Raw genomic sequence first — 19,019 nt, forward strand, 5'->3', positions numbered from 1 at the left:
CGTAAAGGGGTGCGAGGCATGGTGTAGGTAGTCGAAAAGATGATGGAATGCCGCGTCGCGCGACGCGGAATTACGTAGACTTTTGTTGTATATCTATATATCTGTTTCTCACCCTGCACCCCTCCATATTGTTCCACACAACCATATAAAGACAGCAGGATAGTCGATAAAGAGAAGAGTGATAGAACATTTACTAAGAGAAACCAGGGAAAGAGCAGGGCGATATATATGAGGGCTCTCAGAGAGAGGAGGCACTGGCGGAAAGGCTTTAGGGTAAAATAATGGCTGTCTAAATGCTCATTGATGTGTTGGGAGCCTGGAAAGGTGTAGATGCCTGGAGGCAGATTGGCGCTCTCTGCATAAATCAACATCCTTTGGGCCCTTCCTTCGTCCTCGAAGGCCCTCTTATCAGTATGAACGGTCTTTGGGACGCCGTAATATCTACTTACTCCCCCTCCTCTTATCCTGACACCACCTTACTAAGGTCTTAGAGGACCTCAACATTAAAATGGATTTAAGGCATTAAATGACATGTTACTGTGATACGTTGGATACAATCGCGCGAAAAAGTGCTCTAGGAGTACCCTTTGATAGTGTTAACAACCTTATCAAAACGCTTCCAAAACCTCCGTTGAAGTCGTTCAGTGACAGACAATTGACAATTATGATGTGCTTGATCCCAGCCCTCCCTTAAGCTGTCTCGCGCTGACAGCCTCCTTACATAGGTAGCTAGCTTCCCTCATCCGCTTCTTCTTTATGCCCCTCATTGATTGGCTTACCTCCACCGAAGGCTTCTCTTGCTTACCTCTGATTTAACGGCCCTCCATCGATGCCCGCCACCATGGACAACAAGTTACTTTTCGAGGATCTCTATCTCCCCCATCGAGAATTTGTGTGTAAGCTCCGCGAGGATATGTCAGCGATTGTCGAGATCTGCTGGGCCAAGCACATTTGAAAAACAATGGAGCCTTCGGCTCATCTGCTTTCATCAATATGGAACTCTCAAGGATGCCAGTCTCTGGTCCGAGCTTGATGGCCAGTTATACAGAGGCTCAATATCCATGTCAGCCGCGGTGGTGCGGTGATACCTCCGCTGTCCAAGGATGATCCAGGAGGTTTCAAAATGTTCCTTCTACCGCAGAAAGCTAGGCCCAGCAGCGGCTGTCTTTTTGAAAGCAAAACATTTTGCCGAACTGAATACATCAAATGATCGGTGGTGGGAACCTGGGAGAGAAGCGTGTAAGTTGCATGACATGGCAGCTGGATCTACAAGTGTCACAAGCAAATCAGAGGGAAAACTCTATGCAGTTACTAATTCCTGCAGACCCTGCATGGATTCCATTATAAGGGTAATTTGCTCAGCCTCTCAGTCTCCATCGAGGTCCTATTATTTTTTGTGTCTTGAAGCAAACCTATCAGTTCTTTTCAGCAATTAGCTCGCATGGCTTAGTTGGTAAAGCGCATGACTAGTAATCATGAGATCCTCGGTTCGAATCCGAGTGCGAGCATTTTTTTTCCCCCTCCTTTCTGTTTCTATTGTGGAGCGAAGCTCAACGCTACCATCAATTGTGGTGGGTTACATCTCCGCGGTGATTGGTGAATCATCAAAGGTGCAAAAACTTTCTTTTCTTCTCTCTCTCTTTTAATTGGCTATAGGTTTTTTGCCCCTATTTATCATTGGTGCGAACATTCTTGGCATAAAGCTACTTTTCAATTGGCTCCAGTCTGCCTCACCCTTTCCTAATTGATGTCATCCCCTCAGTACGCCTTAGCCAAAGCTCACGAATTTCTCTCTCGTTATGCACCCTGATGGCTTGACGGATAGACAACTAACTGACTGACCAACTATTTCCCTAGACATCTCTCACACGCTTATAGCCCCAGATTGCTCATATGGTCCTCAAGGCCCAAAATACTCAATAATGGCTACGACCATGCATATGCCCTCTGAATACTCGATTGAAAACATGGCAATCGACTAAGCATATGTCCCCGAATACTCACGAATACTCAACCGGATATTTGATCAAATGCTCGATTGAATACACTACTGGGGTATTACGCGATGGAACAACTACGCGTACGGGCCAGTGAGTTCTATACGACACCACGGCTCCAATAGTATATCCTATAACCTATCTTTGCATTTCAAGGCTTATTCTAGCTCTGCTTCGTATGATTTTACAGGTTCCTACGCCATTACCTACATTTGGTGATCTATATTGAATGTATAGGATATATATCTATATAATAATAATTTTGATTTTATTTATTACATTTTTTTCGTGGTTGTCTAGCCAATCAGCTCGCATGGCTTAGTTGGTAAAGCGCATGACTAGTAATCATGAGATCCTCGGTTCGAATCCGAGTGCGAGCATTTTTTTTCTACTCTCATCTATCGTATGGATGAGATCCTCATATAATCTGAGTTGAGCAATTATTTGCCTGTTTCTTAGTCGCTTACACCACCACAAATAACTACTCCGTACACACAAAAGGAAAAGGAAAGAGAACATAGATCAAACAAAAAGACCAATACATCCGTAGTACTGGGAGGATTCAACAAAACAATCAGAACCATTATAATACAGTAGTTATCTGGATTTTCTGTTTCACTTCAACATTGCCACTCCCTCGCCGTCACGGTTGCCCTATTCTTGCTTTAGTTCTTGAACCAGTGGCTGAGACTGTTTCTGCTGTTCCAAACTCTCTAGAAGACTGAGGATCTCTGGGTCGGATAGGTCTTGTGCTTGGCAAAGCTTGTTGCTGTCGTTGACCGTGAAGAGATCGGTGCCAGTGTTTGCTGGGTTTGCAGTTGAGCCCTGTTTCGTGGCAACGTCCAGGTCAAGACTGGGAAACGCAGCTGGTAGAAGAGGCGTCCAGCAGCATCCAGACCCGAGATCGAATTTAACAACATCAGTGTCATCCTCGCTCTTTATTCCACTCAGGGGGTCGTTAAGGAAACTCGGAATCTGATTCCCTGCGCTCTGTTGTCCAGCTCCCTGGAACTGAACGACCGGTTGCGAATAGCTCTGCGGCGCAGGTTGTGGGAAGTTGAAAGGATAATCGTGAGCGGTTTTGTATGGCACTTTTGTATTCGGGAAGTCCTGGTGTTGAACGTTCTTGCTTTCATGCTGGGAGGTCTGGTTTTGCGCACCTTTGGTAAGGTACTGAGGCGGAGCCTGGAAACCCTGGTTTAGCGTCTTCATGCTGTGGGACATACCTTGGACATATACGCTTGTGTCTTGGCCATGGTTGTGCTGAGGTTGGGTGTTGGCGTTTTCTTGAGGATTGACTTGATCATTTTGAGCATCTAGAGTGATTGGTAAGTTTCGCGAGCCCTGGCTTTGCATACCCAAGCCCTGGAAGTTTTGCATCTGCATGCCCTGATACATACCTCGACCGTTATCCTGCATAGGAGCCAGAACCTGAGAACGCGGAAGATAAGTCAATATGTTGTTTCGCGAAACAGCAGGAAACCATTGGGGAAGACGGGGTTGAGCCCACTCAGAGCGCGAGAATGCGTTGAGCATGGAGTTGGGGATGGGCAAAGGGGCCGAAGAGCCAATAGACATGTTCCCTGAAAATGCATTGTTGTTATAGTTAGACGCAACGGGTTGGGTAGTGCCATTGTTGTTGCTGTTGATTTGATTACCGTACAAAGAGTTCGGATTGGCTTGTTGCATAGCTCGGGCTTGGGACTTTGGATTGGGTAAGACTCTGGAAGGATCGCTTACTTGTGTGTGGCTTGGGCCTGGTATCTGGAGCATGTTAGCTTCTAAATCTTCATTCATCAGGGAGACTGGGGAAGTACTCACAGCTCCCATTGAGAATTTACTGTGGTAGTATTGCAACTGACTCTGCAGCTTACCGACCACGCTTCGGAACTGCTCAATCTCCTCACGTAGCTTCTCGTTCTCCTCCTTGATCCGGTCGTTTTCGCGCTGAATATCGTCAAAATTAATCACCACACCTTCCCTTCCGCCTCGAACGACAGTTTCTCCAGTAACCCTGTTAGTCATTTTGCATTCATATCCTGATCGAAGACACATAAGGCAACCGCCTCTAACTTCGTCGCATTTGAACCTGCGCATCTGTTGAATCAAGCCATTAACCGTAGAACAGGAAAACTGCAAAAACAAAGGGTAAGAACTCACATGGCACCGGTCGCAAGCCTGTCCACACCTATTTGACTTTGCCGTCTTCTCCCGAACCAGCGCTGAGTGGTCTGGTTCCGGGTCGCCTTTTCTGCGTCGCTTTCTGGGAGCCTTTGGTGGCTCTGCAACGTGTTCCATAGTCGCTTGTTCGTTAATATCAGTGGCAACGGTGTTCTCAACTGGAATACCCTGGGTCGGGTCTTGCAAGGCAAGAGCGTTACCTGGGTCGATGTCAGTACCATTGTCATTGTTATTGTTGTTGCTACTGCTGCTGCTGCTGCTGCTGTTGTTGTTGTCGTCGATCGGCGCTTCTTGGAAGACAAAGGCACCTGACATTGCGAGAACTTCCTCGGAAGGGGAATTGGGAATTTCAAATAGATCCTGGAATTTGTCAGTATAGTGAAGAGCTTGATATTCATCTAGGGTATTGGGGTTGGGATTGTCGTTGCCGTTGTCCATTTGACTGGAGGTGCGTTTGTTGCCCGCCATAGTTGATGGACTCACAGTATCGGAACTCCCTATCGAAGAGTATCAGCTCGTAGTGAGGGGAGTGTATAGAATAGTGAATCAGTCCGGAGACCAGTAAAAGGTTGGAGCTGATGAAGAAGGAAGTAGGTAAGGAGGTTATTCCAGAGATCCATCACTTCTTTTATAGCAAGTCTCCAGGCTACCAATCCTCTTGTCTCATTCTTAGCCTGCTCTCTGTCTAGAAAAGACAACGGTCTGCTTTTAGGGAGAAGACAATGATATGAAACTTTGACATGGATGTTTTGTGGGGAGTCATTGTGCTGAACAAGTAGTTGGCCGGAGAAAGCCATTGTAATACGAATGTTAAAGAACCATAGGGCCATGAAGTCAGTTAGAGGCAACCATAAGGCAAAGCAGATTGTTGCATGAATTGCTTTTCTTTGATACTCGAGGGACCCTGGGGGACAATGAAACATTCTTGATTTGGCTCGAGACAATACAATTAGGACTTATCTGTCTTTCGTCTCTTTGGCCCTCGTCACAAAGAATAATAAGATCGAATGAATTAGGAAAAAGGGAAAACAAAGAGATGAATTGGAATGACTGCATTAATTGCATGGATAACCCGCTAATGAAGATAATAATGTCATTATAGAAGGATACAAAGGTATCACCAGAAAGATAAGAAACAAGAATGGCTGCCAAAAGACATTAGTAAATAAATGGAGTAGAATGATTAAAATTGTGCTGCCATAATGCTTTGCCCTCGGTCAAACTCCTCCCATGCCCATGCCGGACTTTTGAAGAATACAAAAGAATCACAGTATCACAGTAGTCGCCCGTAAAATGCAAAGCCGTATAGCCGGGTAAAAAGCAAGAAACGAAAAGACGGAAAGGAAATGACATAAACGACAGGCGAATGAAACCAACCGTACACCAAGCTTGATACATAAAGAACCCCGTGCTGGTCATGAACCATGGTACATAGTACAGAAAACGAAAAGGAAACGAATGTAATCGCATACAAACCGAAACGACCGTGTAGTTTCCCGAGTATCCAAAACAGATAAGCAGGTAATGACAAAGGGGAAAGGAAATCAGATCATTAGTCAAAACGATAGACTGAGAAATTCCAGAATGAATAACAAGAAGGTCCGGAATAAACACTTATAGAAACATCGCCATCTAGGCAACCAGCACCATGTAATAACATGGCAGCATGAATAGAAAATCCGACGAACCCGCACAACGTAACCGTGGTGTTCATCTGAACTTTGCATTTTGTACAACCGTCTCAATGCGTATCCTGTCTTCATATTTTTGCGCACCGCCTTTCTTGAGCCATGGCAGGAGGTTCTTACATTGACTAACGTCGAGTGACTGGAGCTGATGACACCCATCAGCCACTGCTTCGACGCCAGCACCGGTAACTCTGACACAGCCACGGACGGAAAGACGTTTCATGTGTAGGAGATGAAGGCCGATACTGTGTAATGAGGAGTCGGAGATTGCGGAGCCACAGAAGGACATGTTCAGATAGGTTAGCTGGGAGCATTGGAGGGCGAGGACTTGCGTCGCTGTATCTGACAATGCGCAGCAGAAAGACTAATTGTTGTTAGTTTGATCCCGACTTGTCCAAAGGAGGGGAGATTGCATACAAGGTCTAATTCCTGTAGTTGCTTTGCAGCAGTTGTCAGATACACGATCGCGTTATCAGTCAGATAGGTACAATCTGCCAAACAAAGCTTCCGCAGCCTAGTAAACTGTGCATTTCCCCAGAATTGGAACCCATGGTCCGTGATAGTCGTGCAGCGTGTCAAATCCATTTCCTCTATTCGAGGAGCAGCATGGGCAGCGATGTGGTGCATCGAGCGATCAGTGACATGCTTGCAATATTGCAGTGTCAGTCGCTTTAATCGAGGGCACCCATACACAGTCCCGGCGGCGGTCTGCATCGTCGGTTTCAACGTTGACCCCTTGCCCGGTTTTCCTTGTTCTTGGTTGGGCTTGTGCGGCCCCGGAACGACCCAGCCAAGTATTCGAGCCAGAAGAGTGTCTCCGACTTTTCTGCAATTGCTCATATCGACCTCTTCTAAGCCTGTGACACTACCGGCCATTTCAAGAATAGCAGGTGCAGTGACGTCCCACACACTCTTCATTTTCCATGTCGCGACATTTGCGCCGCACGTATTGGCCAATTTCTTGAATCCCTCATCCGTAATGTGGAAACAATTGCTGATATCAATGTAACGCGGCCGTTCCCCAGCGAAAGGACAAATTGTATTGACCAAAACATCATCCGTAAGCGATCGGTTGTATAAGCTGAGGTCCAAGTGGTGAAGCAGTTCCGCAGACTTGGACAAAAGTTCGGACCAATGAAGAGACACGGCCCGAAGACGAAGAAGGTGATGAAGTTCCAGGTATTGGAAGATGTGCACTAGTGTATTGTCGGGCAAGATACCACGGTTATCAGACACAGAAGGGCGTGGTGTAGTCGCCTGGGACTTGAATACTTCAGCTGAATCTGTATAAGTGAAAGAAGAGCTCGCGCGGCGAGATTGCGAAGGCGACGGTCGATGCTGTTCTCTAGAGACTTCCTCTGGCGTTGGCGGCGCGACTGATCCTCGTCGACTTCGTTCTCGGACATTGTCCAATCCAAAGTTTATATAAGGGTCCGGATCTGACGGTCGCAGTACGGTCTGGTCGTCTACCCCATTAGACTGGCGATGGGGACTATCTAGTTCTGTTTCCGTGAGGGTCAAAATGGGCATCGATTGCCTCCGGGATGCGGCGGCTTTGAATCTGTCGTCAATACCGAATCCATTGACAACTTGCTCAGGGGCAGGGTCCTCTGTCATAACAACGTCGCCGTCTGAGGCTGCCTGCAGCCTCTCCTTGGCCGTGTCCTCAACTTGATCACGGACATTTTTGGGACACTTATCCCAAAATTGAGAGAGAACATCTCCGCCAATCATCAAACATTCCACAGAGCTAACAGAACGAACTGTCGCCGTTCTGCGCGGTGCGAGAGATAGACTCACCACCTCCCCAAAGTATTGCCCTTGTCTTAAACGGGCTTTCACCTCGAACTCCGGATGCTGAATGCCGTTTGACTTGGAGCGGTAAAGGCTATCCAAAGGTTGCGTTCTCCCGGAGAGAATTTCAACCTCACCACGCACGATGAAATAGATTTCCCGTCCCTGGGAATCCTGTCGAATGATGTCTGTAAAAGGCGGGTATGATCGCGGTTGAGCATTGAGCCCTAGGAAGTGAAGGATATCTGCAGGCAAACCCGAAAACAATGGCAACTCCTTAAGCAATAGACGAACGTTCACGAGTCCGTTCGCCAACGCGCTGGACGACTTGTCCTTCATTACAGGGCTTGGAGATTTGCGCTTTTTATTACCATTAATCGGGTGAATGGTATGGCTGTCCTGATCAGCAGGCGACACATCCTTGGAGGGACTGTCTCGTAGTCTCTTTGAGCCACGTCGAAATTGATTTCCGGAAAGTTGATAATTGGTAAGGTCGACAGCAGGGGCGGAGGTCTCTTTTTTCTTCCTCTCAAGGATCATCAACCGCTCCTGAGCTTCATCCCGAATCGCGCCTTCGACATCGGGAAACCGAGGAAGGATCTTTCGGAAGTCCTCTTTGGTCAAGACCACAAGCAGACACCGTGTTCGCGCGATAATGGTTGCTGTGCGCGGGCGATCCATTAACACACCGATCTCACCGAAAAAGGCGCCAGGCTTGAGCTCTGCGTAGATACTCTCACCATCCCGGGAGGTAACGGCGACTGCACCTCGAACCAACCAGTATATCGCTTTCGCTTCGTCCCCTTCTGTCAGAATATAGTCATTGGCTGCGTGGAGTTGCGGACGAAGGTGCTGTCCGATGTCAATGAGGAATGACTCCGGCGTAGACTGAAAGAGCGGGAACGAGCGCAAACGATCAACAAGGTCGAGCGGTAATGCCTTGATATGTGAGGAGGCCAGCGGCGACGGGCGAACTGGACGATTGGGGTTCGAGACGGAATCGAAGGAATGTATCAACGAGACAGTTTCCGGCATGGGTGTGACAGCCTTTGTCCCTCCGGCGGCCCTGCCATGGCGCCGCATGATGGTCGATTGAGATTTCTGTCAACTAGTTATGGTAACTCGTAATAGAGGGAATGGACCAGCGAAGTCCCGATTGCTGTTCTGCCTCCACCAAGTTGCATATAAGGATTGTAGTCTAGAATAGTCGGTCGACCTTCTTGCGGCGAAGCGGCCAATGAAGCGATGACGTAGACGAGAGTTGCAACAGAAACTCTCCTTCAGCAGGCGCTCATCTGAAGGCGAGCACAGAGAGAAAATTTATACAAGAATGACAGGAAAGGCGATCGGGACACGCAAAAAGAGGACCGGGATGTAGGAAGAACTTTGGAGGACATGATGCGCCGTTAGTCGGTGGTCAATTCCAGCAGCGGACGCGGGGAAATCACAAAACGTCAAAAGATCACCCGTACCAGAGAAAAGAGACAGTGCTGAAGCTCCACCGCCAAGTTCCGAGCAACGACGCAGACAGCTATGAGCTCGAGAGAGCTGGGAGGAGGTGAAAAGGAGCTTGAATTGTAGGTTGGACCAGCGAAAGTATCTTCAATGGGCCTAAACACATATATGCACTGTAACGCGCGGTGGCTTGGTGGGGGTGGGAAACACCGGTCTAGCGGTCAATTCAAAGAATAAATTAAACGCCAGCACTGTTATTCCTGCAGTCGGAGAAAATCAAATAGAACAATCGTCCATAATAGAGAAAAGAGATAAGAGAGAAGAAATCAAGCAGAAACCGCGAAAAAGAGTGTTTGATCTAGTTCTCGCCTCAATGGATAGGGGACACAGCCATAGAAGTTAGGGAGAACTGGAGGGACAAAGATCAATCTATTATAGACCAGGGGCATTAACAGCCTGCGGATAAGATTGAAAATGAACTGTATAAGTTAATGTAAGCCAATGGATTCCTTTTCCAGAAAATGATGGAATGATTGCCTGTCCTGCAGCGTGCAGATACTACTATTACTCCTAAAGGACAGGCTCTATGATCGCAAGTGGCACTACGTCTGCATCCGGCAATCGAATTGACATATATCCCGATATTTATAGAAAGGGATGATATTGGGAGAACAAAAGACCTTATTTCCTGCGATTATGTGTGTCCGCTGCTATTCAAGTATTGCAAAGCGCCGCTCGCGATTCTTTCATCATTGGGTAAGACATAGTTTGATATACATCGGATGCTTATACTGTCGATCAGAAGGATTGACTGGGGCTCGTATTTGACATACTCTGGGGTTGACAAGACGCGATCAGACCCAGTTGTGTCGCCCAGGCGGCGCTTGTCGTCTTATCAGATAGACGACCGAAGAGGACCAAGACCTTTCAATTCAGAATCAAAATCACTTGACGGATATCATGGTGTGCTGGATTTGCTGATTTTAATCGGTAAATCCATCCCAGGACGTCCGAATTCGTGATTGAATATACCAACCTTCATGATATTCCAATGTCCAATGCAGTCACATTCATGGAGAGGCGATTGTATAGTCGAGCGACTTTCCGCGCCAATCAGGTATGCAGGTCGCGGTCGGCTTGATGGATAGAGGACAGTTCAGAATGCGTATCAAACTGTCTCTCCCTCTCGGACACGTGACCGACGATTCCCCAGCAGGAAGTCGATATACGGAGGTCGATTACCTTTAAGAGATTCTAGCGCATCCTGCGCCAATCCATACACAAGACTCAATTTCAACCCGAGTTTCGTCGTGCGAGCGGCCGTGAAGACGTCATGGCGAGCTGAACAACAAACGTCAGTTTCCTTCAAGTCCAGACATACAAGAACGGAACATACCAAGTAAGCTGTAGATTCCAGAAAACGACAATCCCGCCGTGACCGTGGACAAGAAGTCTCTCGTATCATCCCGAGCATAATCCACCGTTTCCTCAAATAAACAAAACGCAAAAGCTCCAGCACCCAGCCTGAACCCCATTTTCATGCCATCCTTAACACCGCCAACTATTGATGCGTAGTTCTTGCTCTTGTGGTACTGGAACCATGCTGCCGAAGTCGTGGGATAGCGATGGGCGTTCTCGGCTCGGAACTGGTATGATGCCTTTTTGCTACCATGAAAGGACCCGATGGTCATTCCAGATGCAAATGCCGCCATGGTAGTGTATGGCAGGCGTCTCTTCACTTCCATCCCGAGCCGGGGAGGTGTGTCTGAGTCGAAGAGCTTGTGCCAATGAATAACTCTCAGTAGTGCTGAATCGTGAGGGCGCTGGCCCGATGGTTCTCGCGAGTCCATATTGTCGGTGGGGTGATTGGTCATGAATTCATACACTAGTTGTGTCTCAGAAGGCTCCTGTTATCTGAGATGGTGGTCTCACGGCGGTTTGTGTTGGTGTTCTTGTTTGGTTTATGCAAACGTCGAGATCAACCGCGGAGTTCTCTGAATTCCGATAAAGAAATTCTCCGACCTCCGCCCACCACAGCTCGCTCATAACTACCTGCAGCACAACTTGTGATACTGTATACAACATGGTAGGTATCTTTCATTATTATCCATATTCCCTGTCTTATAAAATTAGAAGTTGCTAATAACCTGTCTCATAGTCTAACCCAGACCCTCTGAGCTGGACTCTCCTCTTCAAGAAGCACAAGACAACCGTGCTTCTCATGCTCCTACCACAAGAATCCATCACAAACACCAAGACTGCTCTACTAAATGCACTCAAAGCTCGCGGATTGACGGAAATTAACGGAGACCCTCTTCCTGAAGACGCCTCGGATATTGAATTTGGAGTTGCCGTGGACAAGAATGATCTAGAGAAAGGCTGGACACGACTGGAGGTGGGGGGGCCAGATTTCGCAGAGGAAGAGGAATCAAAGAAAAACGCTGGGAAGAAGGCTAGTGGCTCGATAAGCTTACAGGGTGTTGATCTTCGGAATGGACAGTCTATCGCTTTTAGGTTCAAGAAGCTCGTTGATGGCGAGAAGGCTGTGAAGAAGGATGGAGAGGATATCGATATTGACCTGGAACTTGAGGACCCTGGCTGGGATGTTGTTGTTCCCAAATTCGATGATGAAGAGGAAGTCGAGCAGTGAACACGGTTCTTCTTTGGCTCAGGCTATTCAGCCACCTTTCTACGCGAGCATTGTACGGCGTTCACATGGCGTTGGGTTATATATTTCAGGCTGGGATGTAGGACGAGAGACGATACGTTGCTACTATTTCAGATACGAATTTATTTACACTTATGGCGTCCGATCTGGGGTCTGAGACAGACAACATGCGCTTACTTTCCTTGTAACCTTTGCAGACTCTTATCCAGTCGTAGTTCCGTGCTCTCAGTATCCCGTACAAGGTAAGCAACTTAGCAACCCAAGCCGTTACATGAATTGCGCACGTGCTTGCACTCCCACCGCTAAATCAGGGACAATCGACAACACGGTCTGACTCTATGCTGTTTAAAGGCCATTTCGAGTCAGTGTTCGATACCCAATGATCTCAAGTGGTAGGATCCACAGTGCGTGTAGATAAGCTTAACACACTGTGGTATTAATAGTAATACGCTTTAATATCTCACATACATTGTGGTAAACTGAAAAAAAAATACAGAGCCTGTGTTATCGACACGCACCGATGGTTGCTCGGAGCAACAAGCGAAACGTCAACAGGTCAAGCCTCACCAGGGCGTTGAAATACAGACCACGCCGACTCCACAGTCAACATTCCTCGTCTGCGAGCCCTTTTCGATAACCCATCCGGCTTGAGGAGCAGTACTAACCCGCAGCATACCTTCCCCAGCGTCTGATCCCGTCCGATTCACACTAATCGGGTGTGACGTTTCGCTCCTTTCTTTTGTTGTCACAACTCGACCGGAGAACAGGCGACGCTGGGTGTCGACTTATCGTTTCCCCCCCACTGCGTCGAAATCAAAGGACGTGGATCTGTACAAATACATCATTCTGGGAGGGAGTTCGACTTGATTTAACTTGGTTCTTCCGTTCTTTCTCTCCCAACCGACCGCCGATAAAAACATATTCCATCATGCCTCCCGAGTCGAGCGATTCTTCGTCTATTTCCGTCGCGGTTCGTGTGAGACCGTTCACCATCCGAGAGGCTGCTCAGATTTCAAAATGTGAGGCTGGACCTCTCTTTCTTGGTGATGGGTCTCTGGCCGGAGCACCCACACCGAAGCTGCAACAGAAGGGACTCAGGTCGATCATCAAGGTCATCGACGACAGATGTCTGTAAGTGGATTAACCAAGCTATCCGTTTCCGATATACACGGCTCTGGATAGAAGCTGACGACAGTTGTAAAGAGTGTTCGATCCCCCCGAAGATAACCCCGTTCAGAAATTCTCGAGGAGCGTCGTCCCCAACGGAAAGCCGCGTGTCAAGGACCAGACCTTTGCCTTTGACCGGATCTTCGACCAGAATGCCTCGCAGGGAGAGGTCTATGAGGCTACTTCCAGAAGCCTTCTCGATAATGTTCTCGACGGCTACAATGCTACGGTATTTGCTTATGGTGCGACCGGATGTGGGAAAACACACACCATCACTGGCACCACTTCACAGCCAGGTATCATTTTTCTCACTATGCAAGAGCTGTTCGAGCGTATCGAAGAGAGATCGTCGGAGAAAGTAACCGAAGTGTCCCTGTCGTACCTCGAAATTTACAACGAGACGATCCGCGATCTTTTGGTTCCCGGTGGAAGCAAAGCCGGCTTGATGCTGCGAGAGGATTCGAACAAATCAGTCTCAGTGGCTGGCTTGTCCAGTCATCACCCGCAGAGTGTGCAGCAGGTCATGGACATGATTATGCAGGGTAACGAATGCCGTACTATGTCTCCGACCGAAGCGAATGCAACCTCCTCGCGATCCCACGCCGTTCTACAGATAAATGTCGCCCAAAAGGACCGCAACGCTGATGTCAACGAACCGCATACAATGGCAACACTGAGTATCATCGACCTGGCTGGTAGTGAACGTGCGAGTGCGACAAAGAACAGAGGAGAAAGGCTGTGGGAGGGTGCCAACATCAACAAGTCGTTACTTGCCCTGGGCAGCTGCATCAACGCGCTCTGCGATCCACGCAAGAGCAACCACGTCCCTTATCGCAACTCGAAATTGACACGACTTCTCAAGTTTTCTCTCGGTGGTAACTGCAAGACGGTGATGATTGTCTGTGTCAGTCCATCGAGTCAGCATTTTGATGAAACCCAGAACACTTTGCGATACGCGAACCGGGCGAAGAACATTCAGACCAAAGTCACGAGAAACGTGTTTAATGTCAACCGTCATGTCAAGGATTTCTTGGTGAAGATCGATGAGCAGATGAATCTAATTAATGAACTTAAGGCACAGCAAAAGAATTATGAACAGGTTGCTTTTGCCAAATTCAAGAAACAGACCGAGAAGAAAGATGGCGTCCTTCTAGAAGGTGTGACTCGTATTCGCAATGCATACGAGCACTCGCTGCCGGAGAGACAGGAACGGACCAACAGTATGGTCAAGTTGAGACAGATCAGCCGCCGGATCGGCTTGCTGTCCTCTTGGATTGCTGCTTTCGATAATGTTTGCGCGAACTACGAAGACGAAGAGCCACTGTCAAACCTCCAGGCTATCCGCAAGTCGGCTCAGGGAATACTCTTGGAGTTGGAAGGGAGCCGACAGCACTACCACCAGCGGTTGGCCAAGAATGCATGGGATCGTGGGCTGAACTCCGCCCTCGAGAATGCTATTCGTCAGCTCAGGGAATTCAATATCTCCGACAACAGTGACATTTCTAACCTCAATCGCGAAGCTGAGTTACTCAAGGCTAACACGGAGCGGGAGGCCCTGACTGCTTTGGCAGAGCAAGACAAGGTCGGGGATGCGGCAACAATGCAGCTACTTTTGCAGGCTCAGTTCGAAATTATCACTTCTATTGAGACCATCATGCAGCTGAGTGAAGCAGAGGCAATTGAGGAAGGCAAGATGATCCTCATGAAAATGTTGAATTCTTGCTCTACCGTTACGGCCAATATCGTCAAGCCGGATGGCAGCTTGCCCCCGATCCCTCCGCCTAGCCCGCCCAAGGCTAGCTCTCCCAAGAAGAAGAGGGTGAGCCTTATCAACGTACCTAACCCAAAGGCCTTGAGCGCTCCCATAACTTTCGCCCCGACAGTCACCTCTCCCACGAAGGCATCTCCTCGTCGTCCCAAGATGAAAGTGGGCAGGAAGAGTGTCAGCTTCTCTCCAAAGAAGTCTCAAGCGAAAGCACCTAAACGAAGTGTTCGATGGAAAGATGATGAAGAGGATGGTTCTCTGGCTGAATTTCAGAAAACTCCCCAAAAGGCTCCAGCTGCTCCAGCTGCTCCAGCCGCTTTAGCCCCAGAAGATAACACTGAACATGAGCTACCGGTGCAGCGGACATCCCCTATTCCCCGGGGCATTCCAGTGCCAAAGAGGAGTCCCTCTCTGGGCTCTCTGGGTTCTTCTCCAATTCCAGCACCGCCTTCGGAGCCAACCCTGAACATTCCCAAGAGTAGCAGGTTTCAAGCTGGGTTCTTGTCGAAAAAGAACGGCAGCTCTCCGGTCCTTGCGCCCCCTTCGACAAGCTTGCCTCTGTCCGATAACGAGAAGTCACCCCTTCGAAACATCGAGAACAGTAGCTTCTTGAACCGTCCTCCTGCTGAACGCCCGTCTCGAATGCCAGTGCGAACATCCAGCGGAAGCGTTTCTAGCAGCCCTTTGTCTGAAAGTAAGGGCAGCTGGAAGGCAAACAAGGACGACGCTATCAAGATTAACTCTGCGATGAGACGCATCTCGGGTGGTCAATTTGGCTCTGCAGTTTCTGCGAACGCCCTCCGTGCCCACCGCCGACGGAGCCCAACTTCTGCATCGTACGGAGGAGGTTCATCTACCGAGAACACCATGTTCACCGCCTCTCAGGCCAGACGAATGGCGAAGAACGAGGAAACCGAGTCCAAGCCACGGGTCTTGGGTCCTAGAACGATTCCTGTCATGAAGAGCACAGCGCATAGACGTTCTACGTTTGGCGGTGACCTCCGGGCCAGCCTCACGAGCCGGGATGCCATCCGGCTTAGTGCTATGGCAACCCCAAATCTTGAAAAGCTCTCAGCGAACAACTCAGGGGGTGCTTACTGGTAAATGATATATTTTTCTTTCTGTTTGTTTTATGTTGATATGGGAACTTGGGAAGGTGTTTCGGATGACTGATACCACTACTTCTTTTTTGATATTCCAAATTGCGATGTGGCATGGAGAGCATACTATATCGTGTGCTTGTATTTTCATTTGCTTTCGCTGTTGATGAACTTTTCCCTACTGCATCACATACCATTGTTTTTATCGGACGTGTACAGTACTGTCTTCTTTGTCTGGGTTGGCATCCTCGGAGTTGGTTTTGGCTTGAACCGTAGGATATTAATCGTATTTCTCATTATTCTCCGATTTAACTGGCAACCTTGTAGGGCTGATGTCACCATAAGACCACGTAATTAGCCATCTTTCCCTTATTATGGCTTGTTTGCCTAGGTGGAAATGCTGCCTATGTATCTAGGCAGTCGAAGTTAAATGAGGAAGGTGTCATAGACTGCTGCAAGACTGTAGGCACCTGTCAGAGTTACCTCGATGCTAGTCTTTTATCTAATTCTCACTCCAAGCTCATGGTTTTCTCTACATTGATTCAATTGCTCTCCTTCCTCATCGCAACATCCAGCCAAGATGTCGTACGTCGGAAGCAACCCATGCCTCGAAACCACGATAAACACTACAACCAAACGAATCCCCCACCTATTACGACATCAACGCAAATGGACCAGACTGGCAGCTCATCTGGCCGCAACTCGTCGAGGGAGTCCCTGCTATCATCGTGGCCTCCGGAGTTGAAGTAACAGATCAAAACGGAGCAGAATACAACCAACAGCACGGCGAGATTTTACTACTGTGACTTTGACGAGGGCTAGGGAGAAGAAATATACAGAATAATACCCTTTCCTATCGTCGACAAGGGGATTTGGATTAATGGGATTGGGAACCGTGCGCACTACCCGTTTATTATGAAGGACAAGGGTTGGGCGTTTGGCAGATCTGTGCAGACTGCGCACAAGCCGTATGACGACGTGGTGACCTGTATTTTGCTGAGAGCATTCATGCTTGCGCCGCAGGCTTGTCGAATTTCGTGCGTTTAGGTCCCATCTTTACCCTTCTTGGGAGTTGTGCTGATTTCCTTTTCTCTACACAGATCGGATGGGGACTGGGATGAGCGGGAATCGGCGCGGTCAATTTATAAGCACCTCTCTGATGAGGAACCTGAGTGTCCTTGGAGAAATTGATCGGCTTTCTGAGGTATGCACTGGGTGTTTTGAACGGCTCTGGTTGTTGCTAGACTTGCTCGGTATCAGGGCTATGGGAGAGGTGATTGATTCATTGGACACTCTTGGTTTTATGTTGAGTCGAACATGATAAAAATCACCTTTCATTTTTAATCGAACCGTATGTCTTATTCTGAAGATAATATTCACGAGTAGTTTCTCTGTCGAAAGTGAAAGATCTCCGATGCACCTTGAAGCTTCCCCGCCGTCACTTACCAAAACGAGCATTTTTACATCATTTTTGCGGATTTCGCATCAACTCCGACTTCGCCTCCCACAAAGAATAACCTCTCCCTTTCAAATATATATATATATATATATATACAGTACGTATAATCACCAAACTCCCTCTTCCAAATGACGTTTGCGCCCGCGATTGGCTCAACACTTTTCTCACGACTTTTCCGTCCTTTCTCGACTAGTTCCCCGTTCTTTTCTTTGGCACCCGAGTCGGCCTCGCGCAACAGCAATCAAATGTCGGAGAAAGCTACAGTGGCGGCAGGCTGTTTCTGGGGCGTGGAGCACCTGTTCCGGAAGGAATTCGGCAATGGAAAAGGTCTCTTGGATGCTAGGGTGGGATATTCTGGCGGAAACACCTCGTCGCCGACGTACCGGGCTGTGTGTAGCGGGAATACTGGTCGTAAGTACCTAGTTTTCCCCCTCTAAACGCCTCAAAAAGGGAAAGGAGAAAGTGCATCGCTAATCGCATTCAAAAAACGAAACAGATGCCGAAGCCCTCCAGGTAACCTTCGACCCCTCCATCGTCAGCTACCGCCAGCTTCTGGAATTCTTCTACCGCATGCACGACCCCACAACGCTCAACCGCCAGGGCCCGGACGTCGGCACCCAGTACCGCAGCGCGGTCTTCACGCACGGCGATGAACAGCACAAGATTGCGCACGATATCACGGACAAGGTTAGCAAGGAGTGGTATAAGCAGCCGCTTAGCACGCAGATTATTGAGGCGGGTGAGTGGTGGGATGCGGAGGACTATCACCAGTTGTATTTGAAGAAGAACCCGTCGGGATATGAATGTCCTGCTCAGTATGCTCCCTTTCCATGTGGCTGGAGAGGAATGATGCTAATTGCTTGCAGCTTCGTGAGGTCTTTCCCGCCGCTTTCTGCGTGACTCGGTGCGAGGTTATGATTTCTAATGATTTTGCTCCTGCTATGGGGTATTATGATTTTTTTGATGGGTATACCTGTGGGATTACTCTGGTTTGATGTATATATAACCGGATCTAATTCCATATTCCCCATCTATTCGTGTTATCAAAGCACTTCTCGTGGGATGCTACAGATATACCGCTGGAAGACCATCCCCAATAATCTCTGGTAGAACGAGCTCTATGCCCTTTGTATATCAGTTTTAGTAGATTTCCAATAAAGAGCACGAATATAATCCAAGTAAAGAAGAGATGCTGTATACAGTATAGTCCCGCGACATCGGCATCGAGCATGGGAACACGAAATACAAAATATGTCTTTCGCATTAATTTATCTCTCCAAGCGCGCATTCATACAGCTAACCCATTGGATTTGAGTATGGTAACTGTAGACGTGATGGTCGCTTGCCATTTTGGCGGTGATTCCCCATGAGGTGACCCCATATAGGAAAGCCCTCGCCCGTGACTTCTTTCTCTGTATTCACTCGACCACCCACACTCTCCTCTCTTCCCCTCCTCCCAATTCACACAAGCAACACATCCTCTTCCAAACCATCTCTTACTATTCTGCATCTCATTTCTTCATTTTCGCATCAGCAAATCATCTTATGAGCATCATCTTCACGAGTTAACCGACAACCAGGGCTCTGGTGTGGGAGTCTCGGACAGGCACCTTCTACGCCTAGAGCAACAAAGGTCTTTTGGCAACACGTCAAAGACCATCAACAACCTTGTCTGTCTATTGGCTTTTCTGGCAAAGAGGCTTTGTTCAGGGTTCATTGTCCCCAGGTCTTGATTTAAGGGAAGC

General features: G+C 48.2%; 6 protein-coding genes and 2 non-coding genes across 8 annotated transcripts; 5 read left to right on the plus strand and 3 right to left on the minus strand.

Annotated features, from left to right (window-relative positions):
• The first annotated feature begins 1,435 nt into the window (after positions 1 to 1,435).
• Positions 1,436 to 1,508, plus strand: ACHE_t20021S. The gene has a single exon. It is a non-coding gene; the product is annotated as a tRNA-Thr (tRNA).
• Positions 1,509 to 2,304: 796 nt separating this feature from the next.
• Positions 2,305 to 2,377, plus strand: ACHE_t20022S. The gene has a single exon. It is a non-coding gene; the product is annotated as a tRNA-Thr (tRNA).
• A 274-nt stretch (positions 2,378 to 2,651) lies between these two features.
• ACHE_20749A (Zn(II)2Cys6 transcription factor domain-containing protein) lies at positions 2,652 to 4,646 on the minus strand (the record flags this gene model as incomplete). Its single annotated transcript, XM_043285087.1, has 3 exons — positions 2,652 to 3,761; positions 3,819 to 4,094; positions 4,158 to 4,646. The coding sequence occupies 3 exons, from the start codon at positions 4,644 to 4,646 to the stop codon at positions 2,652 to 2,654; spliced, it is 1,875 nt and encodes a 624-aa protein (XP_043133813.1).
• A 1,242-nt stretch (positions 4,647 to 5,888) lies between these two features.
• Positions 5,889 to 8,743, minus strand: ACHE_20750A (cyclic nucleotide-binding domain protein; the record flags this gene model as incomplete). Its single annotated transcript, XM_043285088.1, has 2 exons — positions 5,889 to 6,230; positions 6,284 to 8,743. 2 exons carry the CDS (start codon positions 8,741 to 8,743, stop codon positions 5,889 to 5,891), a joined length of 2,802 nt encoding a protein of 933 aa, XP_043133814.1.
• Positions 8,744 to 10,283: 1,540 nt separating this feature from the next.
• Positions 10,284 to 10,989, minus strand: ACHE_20751A (uncharacterized protein; the record flags this gene model as incomplete). Its single annotated transcript, XM_043285089.1, has 2 exons — positions 10,284 to 10,456; positions 10,512 to 10,989. The coding sequence occupies 2 exons, from the start codon at positions 10,987 to 10,989 to the stop codon at positions 10,284 to 10,286; spliced, it is 651 nt and encodes a 216-aa protein (XP_043133815.1).
• A 209-nt stretch (positions 10,990 to 11,198) lies between these two features.
• Positions 11,199 to 11,765, plus strand: ACHE_20752S (uncharacterized protein; the record flags this gene model as incomplete). The annotated part of the gene is made up of 2 exons (XM_043285090.1): positions 11,199 to 11,201; positions 11,274 to 11,765. 2 exons carry the CDS (start codon positions 11,199 to 11,201, stop codon positions 11,763 to 11,765), a joined length of 495 nt encoding a protein of 164 aa, XP_043133816.1.
• Positions 11,766 to 12,711: 946 nt separating this feature from the next.
• KLP5 (kinesin family protein) lies at positions 12,712 to 15,819 on the plus strand (the record flags this gene model as incomplete). Its single annotated transcript, XM_043285091.1, has 2 exons — positions 12,712 to 12,914; positions 12,987 to 15,819. The coding sequence occupies 2 exons, from the start codon at positions 12,712 to 12,714 to the stop codon at positions 15,817 to 15,819; spliced, it is 3,036 nt and encodes a 1,011-aa protein (XP_043133817.1).
• A 1,583-nt stretch (positions 15,820 to 17,402) lies between these two features.
• On the plus strand, positions 17,403 to 18,174 carry MXR1 (peptide-methionine-S-sulfoxide reductase; the record flags this gene model as incomplete). Its single annotated transcript, XM_043285092.1, has 3 exons — positions 17,403 to 17,685; positions 17,771 to 18,089; positions 18,141 to 18,174. 3 exons carry the CDS (start codon positions 17,403 to 17,405, stop codon positions 18,172 to 18,174), a joined length of 636 nt encoding a protein of 211 aa, XP_043133818.1.
• Positions 18,175 to 19,019: the final 845 nt, after the last annotated feature.

This window comes from Aspergillus chevalieri, chromosome 2, assembly GCF_016861735.1.
Source record: "Aspergillus chevalieri M1 DNA, chromosome 2, nearly complete sequence".
Taxonomy (NCBI): domain Eukaryota; kingdom Fungi; phylum Ascomycota; class Eurotiomycetes; order Eurotiales; family Aspergillaceae; genus Aspergillus; species Aspergillus chevalieri.